At 33.7% G+C, this 12,149-nt stretch overlaps 1 protein-coding gene across 1 annotated transcript in view; it reads right to left on the bottom strand.

Moving 5' to 3' along the window:
* LOC306885147 (uncharacterized protein) overlaps positions 1-12,149 on the bottom strand; it is a 61,832-nt gene that overhangs the window by 40,371 nt on the left and 9,312 nt on the right. The window contains exons 7-15 of the mRNA XM_079441503.1: positions 10,665-10,766; positions 8,116-8,217; positions 7,722-7,820; positions 6,244-6,444; positions 4,906-5,007; positions 4,723-4,821; positions 3,676-3,804; positions 3,453-3,581; positions 193-309 (exon numbers count right to left, since the gene is read on the bottom strand). Coding sequence (XP_079297629.1) covers positions 193-309; positions 3,453-3,581; positions 3,676-3,804; positions 4,723-4,821; positions 4,906-5,007; positions 6,244-6,444; positions 7,722-7,820; positions 8,116-8,217; positions 10,665-10,766 — 1,080 coding nt within the window. The remainder of the gene's footprint in view (positions 1-192; positions 310-3,452; positions 3,582-3,675; positions 3,805-4,722; positions 4,822-4,905; positions 5,008-6,243; positions 6,445-7,721; positions 7,821-8,115; positions 8,218-10,664; positions 10,767-12,149) is intronic.

The following is a 12,149-nucleotide window of genomic DNA, read 5'->3' as shown; positions in this document are numbered from 1 at the left end:
TAGCACATTTTTGCATGTTTTATAAGATGGTCATATGTATGTTTTAAAGAATAGATAAAGTACAAAGAAAGAAAACACTGGAGTCTATTCAGCTGTAGTCTATGCCCTTACTGAAGCATCAGATCAGTCTGAGATCTTTCAGAGATCTTTCTGAGATGTGAGGCAGATCTCACCTTCACTGCTGATTTGTACCTTGGCGTGTTTGTTGATGGCGGTCTGGAGCTGGTTGGAGGGGATGTTACTGAGCATCTCCTGAAGAACAGCGGTGTTTCCCACCCTGGCGCTGTAATGAAGAGGCGTCTCTCTGCTCTGAAGAATTACACATTCACAATTAGGGATGGGTATCGTTAACATTTTATCGATACCGATACCGATATTGCTTATCTATACCGGTACTTATCGATACTCTTATCGATACTATTTAGTGCAAAAAGACATGATGTGAAAAGTTGTTGAAAATTTCAAGCTATTTTATTACTGCTGAACTTTAGCAACTGTATTAAAGTTCTTCAGTCAGGAGCAGGGAGTTGTATTTCTCTTTGTGTTTTATTTTATTAACATTTAAAGAATAGTTCATCCATAAATGAAAATTGTCATCATTTCCTCACCCTCAAGTTGTTTTAAACCTGAAGAAGTTTCTTCTGTTAAACATAAACATTATTTTGAAGAATGCACAGGTATTCATTTTTATTCTTATTTTTATTCCAAACAGTTGCTGGTCCCCACTGACTTCCTTTTTTCTTTTTCTTTTTTCTATCAAAGTCAGTGGGGACCAGCAACTTTTTGTTTACCAACATTCTTCAAAATATCTTCTTTTGTGTTCAGGACAAGAATAAAAAATAATACAGGTTTGATACAACATGACAGTGAATAAATAATGACAGAATTTTCATTTTTGTGTGAACCTTCCCTTTAGGGCTGCAGCTAATGATTATTTTTATTGTCGACTAATCTATCGATTATTTAATTTTTTTTTTTTTATTAGTCAACTAATCTATCGATTATTTTTTCCAATTAGTCGACTAATCTATCGATTATTTTTCAATTAATCTATTTATTATTTTCTTATCACTTGAATTCTTTAGTAATAAATAATAACAGTAACTTCTGCTATTAATCTTAATATTTTATTCAAACGTTTACTCATAATTAATACTTTACAAAAATAAATAACAACAACAAAAAAGAAAGAAAATAATAACAAGAAAAATAATAACAAGAGAGAAAAAGAAATAATAGCATAAAATAATTAATAAAAAGAAAAAAAAGAAAGAAAAAAAGCAAGGAAGCAAGAAAGAAATAGGCTACCAATAACAAGAAAGAAAGAAAGAAAGAAAGAAAGAAAGAAGAATAGAAATGCACATTATGGCTGCATTCACAGTTGCTGTTTGGGACTGACAGCAGCTGCTTACAGGTGAGAGACTTGAAGTGTTTTATTTATTCAGCAGATTAAAACATCTGCTTGAATACATATCTGTTATGAATGAACAGCTGAAGTCACAACCGCATTCAGGACACTAGAATGACAGAATCAAAAATGGCATCATAACACTGGGAAGTTTTATCACAGGTGACAGCCCGTTTTTAATAAAGGAGCCCAGTCGAGGCTTTTCCAATCCAACACACAGTTAAACAACTAACAACGACTTTAAATGCTTTGTTAGCGAGTGCAGAGAGCGCGTTTGGCGTGCGCATCTCAGAGCTCGCGCGATCACACCCACGCACTGACGGCAGCTCCAGTGGATCTTAAGATGAATCATTTCTCTGTCTCTGTGGGTGAATTAAACCCGTCGTGATTATACAGGCAACTCAATATCCTGTGCTGTTCCGTTCATTCAGCGCAGCTTTGAATGCATGAATCCTGACAATGTAAAGGCGTCAGTTCGGCTATATAAATGCGGTTCTGACTGTCGTATAATAATAATGCTCTATGAACGCAACTCTATGAAGTGATATTGCCATACTAGCCTTTACCTTCTGCTCTAGAATCTTGTTTTGTGTTAAACATGGCAGCAAAACAGTCTTAAGTAGGGATAACTGCAGGCTCGCGCAATGGGTGTGGCTAAAGTTGCGACTCGTCGACGCACTCCATGCTAATTTACGTATTTTCATAATCGACGTAATCGATGACGTTGACGAATCGCTGCAGCCCTATATCCCTTTAATGAAAATTGGCAGCATTATGTCCCTTTAAGAGCTGCACGCATCTGTTTCTCTCTGTTTACTTTCACTTTAGACATAACTAACTGTTTATATGTAAACCTTGTGTGTTTTTGACTGTATTAGCGCAATCAGACGATAACTAAGATAACCAAGTAATCATGTGCTGTTTGACCGGCCTTTAGTGTAACTTGCGCACACTTCAGGGGTACGCGCTCTGAATAATCACACGTCAGAGTAGCACGCGAATGAAATGTTTAACTGGCAAATGATACGCAGTTTTCGTGTGCATATGATACGCACTTTATGGGGTGTAATAGGCAAGCACTCCGCACCCCTAATCCTAACCAAGGGGTTTACAGTACGTAGCATATGCATGCAAAAAACATTTTTGGTGTATAAATGGCACTAGAAATTAATTTGTGGTATAGATACGCACTTTCATGAGATCGTGTTTCATAATCTGCTACTGGGCCGGCCCTCTGTCAAATTTTAAAACCCAGTGTGGCCCTTGAGCCAAAAAGTTTGCCCACCCCTGGGCTACACAGACCACAGACACACAGGTAGAGCGTGTGTGTCTGTGGTCTGTGTAGCAGATGCACATTGCACATCTGCGCACGCAACTTTCTCTCTCGCGCGTGCCGGTCACCACAACACAGCAAGCAGGCAAAGCACACGGCACACAAACTATATATAGCCTATTTAGTTTTTCTTAGTTACAAACCCGAACCCGACCCGAACCCGACGCTGTTCAATAAACATTAACCCGAACAGGGTTAGCAGACTTCTAGTCTACAGCACACTGCTTGAGGTAGATGTTGTGTTTTGTTAGTTAATGTTTCATTATATTACTGGTGTTGCCTCCTTTGTTCACTACTGCACTACTGTATTTATTACATCTGACACTGGTGTGGCTTAGTTTTGTAACGTGAGCCCACACTTTCGAACATTTCACTCAAGCCACGATGACTGATTGCACACAAACACACACACCGCACACATGCGCACGGATATCACATGCACGTCGAGCAAATGACGGCCACATCATTTAATGAAAGAAAATGTCAAGCAGCAGCTTCTAATTCTCCATTAACATTGAAGTATACTGTGATAAAACAACGCAAGTATCGATAACAGTATCGCTTGTCCTGAAGCTTACCGGTAGTCCGGTATTGTCCCAATTACGTACCGGTCCAAAAAAAATAGCGGTTCTCGGTACCCATCCCTATTCACACTACCAGTGTAATGGTCAGTTTTGTGTAAAGATGTCTATCAAACAGCACAAAGCACACCTGTCGGGTGACGGCGGTGACATCAGCATGATGCTCCATCAGGATCTTGATGATGCAGGTGTCCTCGTCCGGCTGATGCACCGCATCGCTCCTGAGCTCAGCTGCCAGGTGCAGCGGCGTCTCGCCATTCTGCAGGGGGCGCCAAACACAAGCAAACATGCTGGGTTGTTGTCTGGTGCTTTTGTAGTTTATCATATCGTTCTCATTGTTCTGTAAGTCTGACCTGGTTCCCTTCACGCACACAGAGCTCTGCCTCCTGACGGCTCCTCTCATTGGTCAGAGAGTTTAAAATCTTCTCCACCACGTGAGCGTGACAGTGACGCACTGCAACGTGGAGAGGGTTTTCACCAACCTCAACACAAAATAATAACACAATAATAACAATTTAGATAATATTGATATAGAATTCAGTGAAACAATGACAAGAGAAGACAAAAAGGGTGAAAATCCAAATAAATAAATTAACTTCTTTTAAGTAAAAGAATAAATCTTTTAAATAAATCTTAGTATGCTTAAAATAAATAAAAAATAAATACAAAATATAACTTGAACAAGACATTTCATTAAATAAATATATAAACAAATAAAAAATACATTTTAGTATGGCTTTTTTAAAAGTGGACGTTTCATTAATAAATATAAATACAATACACAGAATTTAATACAAAAATTTAACATTTAAAAAAAATCCAGAAAGGACATTTTAAATAAATAAATAAATCTTGTAAAACAAAATATAAAGAATATAATGAAAAAATACAAAATATAATAACTTTTGAACACATTTTTACTAAATAAATAAATACATTTTAGAATGTTTTTTTTTTTTAAAGTTGGGGTTGTATTAATAAATATAAATATAAACAAAATATACAGAATGAATTACAAAAATACAGAATATAGTGCATTTACATTTTTATAACATGCGAAACATGTATGAAATAACATTAGTTAATGCAACTGTTAACATAAACAATGAACAGTACTTTTCCAGCATTTATTAATCTTGTTTAATTATAATTTTTACATATTCTAATACATTTTTAACATTAAAAACTGCACAAGTTAATGCATAAATTTAAAATATTTTATTAGAAACATTCAAATAATAAATATTAATAAGTAATATAAGATTAGAAGCAAAATAATATACAAGATCATATTTTTTTAAATACAATTGCATTATTTATTATTTAATTTTTGTTGTTGTTGTTGTTGTGTCTCACCTTAAAATGCAGTATTTCTCCAGGACAGATGTTTAATAAAGTACCTTAGACTTCCAGGTCACGTCTCCACCCTCCTGGATCAGCGATTGAATCATCTGCAGAGCACCATGACGCGCTGCTACATGCATAGTGGTCTCTCCGTTCTGAGCGAAGACGAAAACACTGTTTTAATGTCAGGTTTACCGTTGTTACACACTGTGAACCTGTGGCGCCCCCTTCTGACCGACCTCCTGCTCTGCGTTCACATCGGCTCCACTCTTCAGAAGCATTTCAGCTACCTGTTCACCTTCCTTCACTCTCGCTGCCATGTGCAGTGGGGTTTCCTGAGCCTTTATAGAGGACACGCACATCAACCAAGTGTTTGCTTTCATTCGCTGGAAAATTTCATAAACTGATAAAACACTTGGCAAAACAGCTATAATTTGCAGATTGATGTAGCCTTAACTTTACTAAACCTGAAATCAAAGCTTCCTTCTTTAAAAAAAAGAACCTTTTTCCTGTTCCATGGAAAACATAAAAACATGCAGGTGTGAAAATAATTATTCTATAACATTTTACAATTAGGTTCCATTTGTTAGCAAATGACACTATGTCTGTCAAACTATATTAATTTTATATGTCTGTGTATATTAATTTCAGTATTTATTAATAACAGTTATTTTAGAATCATTGAGATACTAATATATTTTTATCAATATTTTTAATTAGCTTTTCTTTTTTTATAGTTTGTTTTTAATTTTTGTATTGTTTTAGTTATTTTATTTTGTACTTTTCTGTCTGTATAGTTTTTTTCTTACAATTTTCAATTTAGTTTCAGTAATTAGTATTCAATTGTTATTTAGTAAGTTTTTAAAATATATTTTATTTTAGATCTGTTAATATTTATTTGAATGGTTTTAGTAGTTTTTTATAATGTTTAAATAGCGTTTAATTTGTATTTCAGTTTTAGTTTGTTATTTTAGTACATCAGTGAGAAATGTTGCTCAACTACCAGAAATAAAATAAATATATATTTTATTTAATTTTAAATTAAATTTGATTTCAGTTAATGTTTTTTTTTTTTTTTTCCAAGTAACCAAAATTATTTTTATGGTTTAGTTGTTTAGTGGGGTTTTTTCACGTGACTACAAAATGTTTATTCATTTTTATTTCAGTTTCAGTTATTTTATTGTAGTTAAACTAAATTGACATGAGAAATGCTGTATTAGCAAATAACTAAATAATAAAACGGACTATTACATTATTCAAATTTGTATCTGTTAATATTATTTAATGGATCTGAGCTATTCAATTCAATTCAAGATTTTATTTGTAACATACACAATTATACAGAGTATAACCAGCAGTGAAATGTAAGTTATTTAGACCTAATGCAAACTAGTTAATATATAGATACTGTAACAAATGTATCATTGTAAATTAATGTATGAACTAATGAGGACTAATTGTAAAGCGTTACTTCTTTTTCTTTAAATTAGTTAAGATGATTCTTTTAAATAACTCCTCACTGAACTCTGCTGGAAATGTCTTCATGATAAATCAGATCCGTACAGGTGTGTTTTTACCTTTCCTCCTCTAAGCTGCACATTTGCCCCGAATCCCAGCAGCATCTGCACCACCTGCGGCTTGCAGTTCTCCACCGCGATGTGAAGCGCCGTCTGTCCGTCTTTAGCTGTGGCATCCACATGCGCCCCCTTCTGGATCAGAGCCTTCACTACAGTCGTGTGTCCTCTCTTAGCCGCAGCGTGAAGACAAACCGCCCCTGACTGCACAACATTATAGAAATAAGATTAGTCACAACCAATCCTGAAAACAAGATCTAAACAGAGTTATAAAATAAAACAAGATTTTAGAGTTTAATCTGGATTTGGAAGTGCAATAATGCAAGGAATTCAGTTTACTGCAAAGTATATCATGCACTGAATTTACAAAAATCTAATGCAAAAATATATAATGCAAATCTCTAATGCAACTTTGGTGCATTATATTTTTGCACTACGAGAATTTTTCAAAGTAGCATTGGATTGCATCATTCTGATCCAAAAATACTTTTTCAGATGATCAAATTTGGATTAGCAGAGCTTTAAATAGGGTCACATATCAAAATATAGGCAACTAGCTATATAATAAACAACAGGCAGAACAGTCAGCATTATGCCATATTAAGTGCTATTATTTGACAGAAACAGCACAATAAAATAATATAAAAATTAGAATTATTATTAAATTAGACTTTTAATAACTTTTTTATTTAAAATGATTTTTTAAATAATTTTTAGAATTAAACATTATTTTTTGCTTGATATTGACAGTTGTTTGGGGGATTACTTTGAGACAAAATAAAAAAAGTATTTTTTCCCGTATCTACTTTATCATTGTAATGCTTGTTTGCAAAATTTCATTTTGTTCCTAAAATCCCTGAGCCCGCCAATTCGAAATATTATTAAATACTATAATAGTATATAAATAACACTAAAATAAAAATATGTAGGATTTACATTTTTTTAAAAATTTTCATTCAAATTGCTAGTAAATTTAGAAGTTATTACAAAGAAACTGCAAGTTAACACTGAATTAAACATGAAATATTGAAGCAGAAAGACTGAAATTGTATTTTCTTGTAAAACTTAATCCAATAATGTTTTCTTATTTTAATCTTAAGAAGTTTTGAACAACAAATACTGAATGTCTGATTCAGAATCAAAACCTAAAGAAACCTTCAGAAGCCTTTCTCTTCTTTTGAACAAACAATTTTCAAGATCTAATCCAATCTTCAAACATGTAATAACCAGTCTACTAATAAACCAATTTCACAGATGTGTTGTGCTTTCACAGGAGTGGTGATGGCGCAGTGGATAAGACACATGCCTTTGGTGTGAGAGACCTGGGTTCGAATCCACTGTGAGACACCAATGTGTCCCTGAGCAAGACACTCAACCCCTAGTTGCTCCAGAGGCGTGCGACCTCTGACATATATAGCAGTTGTAAGTCGCTTTGGCTAAATGTAAGGTGTACTACATTTTCAGCAAAATGTGTTGAGTACCTTGTTGGGCATGTGCAGCGAGACGCCTTTCCTCAGTAGCGTGAGAGCGGTTGCAGGGTGACCACATTGAGATGCGATATGCAAAAGTGTGTTGCCGTCCTGTATGGGATTATATGGGAGATTCATTAGACACATCTTCACAGAATACAACACTGTGCACAAATTTGCACTCAGAGTCTGCAACCACAAATCAGAGATCTCAATATGGACTCAAATATTTCCCATCAAATGATCTGAGCTGCTCATCCTTCATTTCATACCTCTGTACACTTAGTTTAAGACAACTGACTCATTTGTGTCTGTTTTTCTTTAAGTTTCAATTGATCAAGATTAAACTGAATTGAGACTTTATTTTTGCATTTAAGTAATAACAAATGATTTGAAAGTGGATCACCTTTGTTCTTGCTAAGATACATGACCTAAATTTCTCAGTGAGGATCTCAACTGCACTGGTGTGTCCCTGCTCTGCGGCGATGTGTAGAGGAAATCTGTCCATCTGAAACAGAGGAGAAAAGAGATTAAAAAAAAAGTAATTAAATTATTAGAAAACAATAAAACAATAATTGAAAATGTATTAAATCATAAAAATATTCAAAAATTCAAAACACAAAATTTAAATAAAACACTTACTGAAAATATCACACAAAAATGTTAAATAAAAATAATGTAAATAAAATGAATACTAAAAATGAATCATAAAAAATTAAAATAAATAGTAAAAAAACACTGACAATTAATCAAATCATAAAATTATAAAATAAACCTATTAAAAACAATAAATCAAAATAAATCACAAAAATTGAATATTAAAAAGAAAAAAGAAAACATTGAAAGTGAATTAAATGACAAATATGTAAAAAAAAAAAAAACATTTAAATAACAAATATTTGATATGCTTAATTGCATGTTATGTGACATCAGTGAACTGCAACATACGGATTGTACAATTTTTGTCATTTTAACTTTAATTGAGTTCAGTTTGCTTTCATTTAATTTCCTGAAGGCAATTTGAATGTATGTAGACAAAAACAATACTACACTATGTAAGCTTGCTTATGTATATGTATTTTTATTTTAGTTTTTTCATTTATGTTTATTATTGAAATGTTGTTATATGCATTTGTCAATTTTTATTTAATTTCTTTATTTTCTTAAATATGGGGGTATATAGTATTTATAGAGTTGTGACTTTTAGTTTTAGTTACTTTTTCTTATTTGTAAGTCGCTTTTAGTCATTTAGCAGACGCTTTTGTCCAAAGTAAGTAAGTAAGTAAAGTATATGTTGCTGCATGAGTGTGTCTGTATGTACACTTGTCTGTTTCAGATGTGAAGTTCATTGGAGGATCCGCCTGACAATTTGCTGACGTCTGTGATCGTGTCAGGCAGTTTAAAATCCACTCTAACATTTCAATGGCGATTAGTCTGGGCTGGGTGAGGATACGGCTCTGTGAGGACGGTTCTCTCTTGTGAGAAGACCAGTCTGAGAGTCTGAGAGTTTTGTTGGGGTTTGCAGGAGTATCAGTGTTTTGCTGGTTGTTGATTATGACTGTGGTGTGCGCCCTGCACTTGTTTGATGTTAAACGATTGAGGTGACTGCTTGTGAAACTTCTGTAGTCACTGTTGAAAGTTGTGCAGGCTGTTTGGAGAGGTTGTGAGTAAGGTAAGCATACATACATTTACTTCGTGTAGATGTGCTTATTGTATTAGATACACCAGGCTAGGGCGAAAGGTGCTAATCTTGAATGTTTTTGTTTGGTTAGTCAGTGTAGTGTTAGTGATTGCGTCTCGTATGCTGAATAAGTTTGTTTCTCCATTTTCTGTTGATAGATAGTTTAGTTTGTTTAACATTAGTTACTGGGAGTTTTTGTTTTATTTAGTTCTTTGATTAAAGCATCTCTCTCACGCTCCTTCCTCTCCTCCAAATTGTTCTTGACTGGCTCATTCATTGCTTGTCCATATTGTAAATATTTACTTTACAACTTCACTTTCTCTTTTAAAGGAAATAAACATTGTGACTAAATTATTGATTTTGTTTGTGCAGTTCCTTTCCCGCCTTGATACGCACACACATAAATATTATATGTTATGTCATAACCATATCCCAAACGTTTATTTTTTTGACGGCCCACGCATCGGCAATTCTCCCAGATTGCATCTTTGATAATTCACACTGCGTGATTGTCACTCGCGTGAACGAGCACTGATTTGCCTCCGATTTCAGGCATTTTTCGGCGATTACGCAAAACCTGTCGGTGAGTGAAAATCAAGGCTAAAACCCTACAGTGTGAACTCAGCATGAGCTTAATTAAATTAAAGAAAATATTTACAGCTCAGGAAAAAATTAGGAGAGCACTTGAAAATTCTCAGTTTCTCTGGGTTTACAATTTATAGTTATGTGTTTGAGTAAAATATATATATTTTTTATTTTATTCTGTAAACTACTGATGATTTCTTCCAAATTGTAAATAAAAATGTTGTCATTTAAAGCATTTTATGACATTTGGTCAAATTAACAAAAAAGATGCCATGTTTTCAGACATGTTTACCATACCAATGTTTTAAATTCAGAAGAGTTAAGAAATCAATATTTGGTGGAATAACCCTGATTTTCAATCACAACAAATTAACACATTTGTTTGTTTGTTTTTTACCAATAGTCATTTATGAAAAAAAAAAAAGCTCTACATTAAATATTTTTATTTGAAAATTGGAAGAAATATTATCAGAACCTTATAGAATAAAACAAATATTAACATTTTACTCAAACCCATACCAATAAGATCCAGTAAATCCAGAGAATTTTCAAGAGGTCTCTTAATTTTTCCAGAGCTGTATAATTTATTTGTCAGTCCTGTGACAGACTCTGACAGAACACCGGACCCACAACGTGAATTGACTGTTCAGCTATCTATAAACATTATAATATAATGTTTTCAGTCTCACCTTGTCTAAGATGTTGGGACTGGCCTTGCAGTGGTATAAAAACTTCAGCATGTTCTCGTCTCCTTCCAGAGCGGCGATGTGCAGAGGAGTCTGCCATTCATTCTGTAAACAAATAAAGCATGATGGGTAGGTAATTAGCTCAAGACAAGCACTCGGTCCTTTCCAGTTAGAAAAATCGCACACAAATGGAAACACAATGTTTGTGTTTCAAACAGCAGCACAACATTAATTCATATTTTCTCTATATTAGCAAACCTAAGTTTCTTCTTATTGCTCTCCAGGTTACTAATAGCTGCTCGCATTAAATTCAAGGCATTAATGTTTGCCTACAAAACCACCACTGGCTCAGCACCCCTAAAAGTGTCTGCTAAATGAATAAATGTAAATATAATGTGTGTGTGTGTGTGTATGTGTCCACCTTATGAAGATGAAGCACTCGGACACTCTAATGAATGATGAATAACTTATCAGAAAGCACTTAAACATGAATCTGAAACTCAATCTGTGCTTTCTTCGATTTGGATCCAAATCAAATACTAATTCAGTCCCTCCCAGGGTTACTATCATTAACATTTTTACATTTATTTTAGTTAGCTACCTAGGCAACATTTCTAATTTTCTTTTTTTGGTCTCATTTGGGATACTATTATAGATTTTATTAATATTTAGAAGTAGTTTTTTATTGAACTTTTTTGTTTTCACTTTCATTTTTGCAAAATTTAAGTAATTTTGTTGTTCAGTTTTTAAAGTGTTTTTATTAAATTTACTTCAGTTTTAGTTACTTTAGTACATCAGTGTTGCCTGAGGAACTAGCTGGACTAAAATGAAATAAAAATATCTTTATTTCTTTATTTTCTATATTCTTTATTTCTTTTTCTTCTTTTTTTCAGTTAAATTTATTTCAAGTAACAAAGGTTTATTTGGTCACACTTTATATTAGGTGGCCTTAACTACTGTGTACAATGTACTTAGTGTGGTCATATTGTATTTCAAATCACTTTTGCTGCTATTGAGGTGGGACATGGTTAAGGTTAGTGACAGGTTAAGTGGTATGGGTAGGTTTAAGGGTGGGTTAAGGTGTAAGGGAGTCAACAGTGTAATTATAAATGTAATTACAGAAATTAAGTACAGATGTAATTACATATAGGTATTTTTAAATATATAAGTACAATGTAAAAACATGTATGTACACAATAATTGCATTGTATCAAATTATTAATTTCAATGTAAGCACAGAGTAGTTAAGGCCACCTAATATAAAGTGGGACCGTTTATTTTATGGTTTTAGTTATCTATAATAACCCTGGTGTGGAGCAATATTATGATGCAAATAATCATCCAAAAGTGCTGTCTGTTCATCCATCCCTGACCTTTAACAGGACAAACATTTTCCTCCATCCACCCTTCAAACTCACTCTTCGCTCGTTTCCAAGCTTCACAGAAAACTGTGAAGACCGCTCCAGAAGCAATCCCAGCTGTCACAGC

This window comes from Barbus barbus (assembly GCF_936440315.1).
Source record: "Barbus barbus genome assembly, chromosome: 19".
Classification (NCBI taxonomy): Eukaryota; Metazoa; Chordata; class Actinopteri; order Cypriniformes; family Cyprinidae; genus Barbus; species Barbus barbus.
This window is presented reverse-complemented; position numbering and strand designations above follow the sequence as displayed.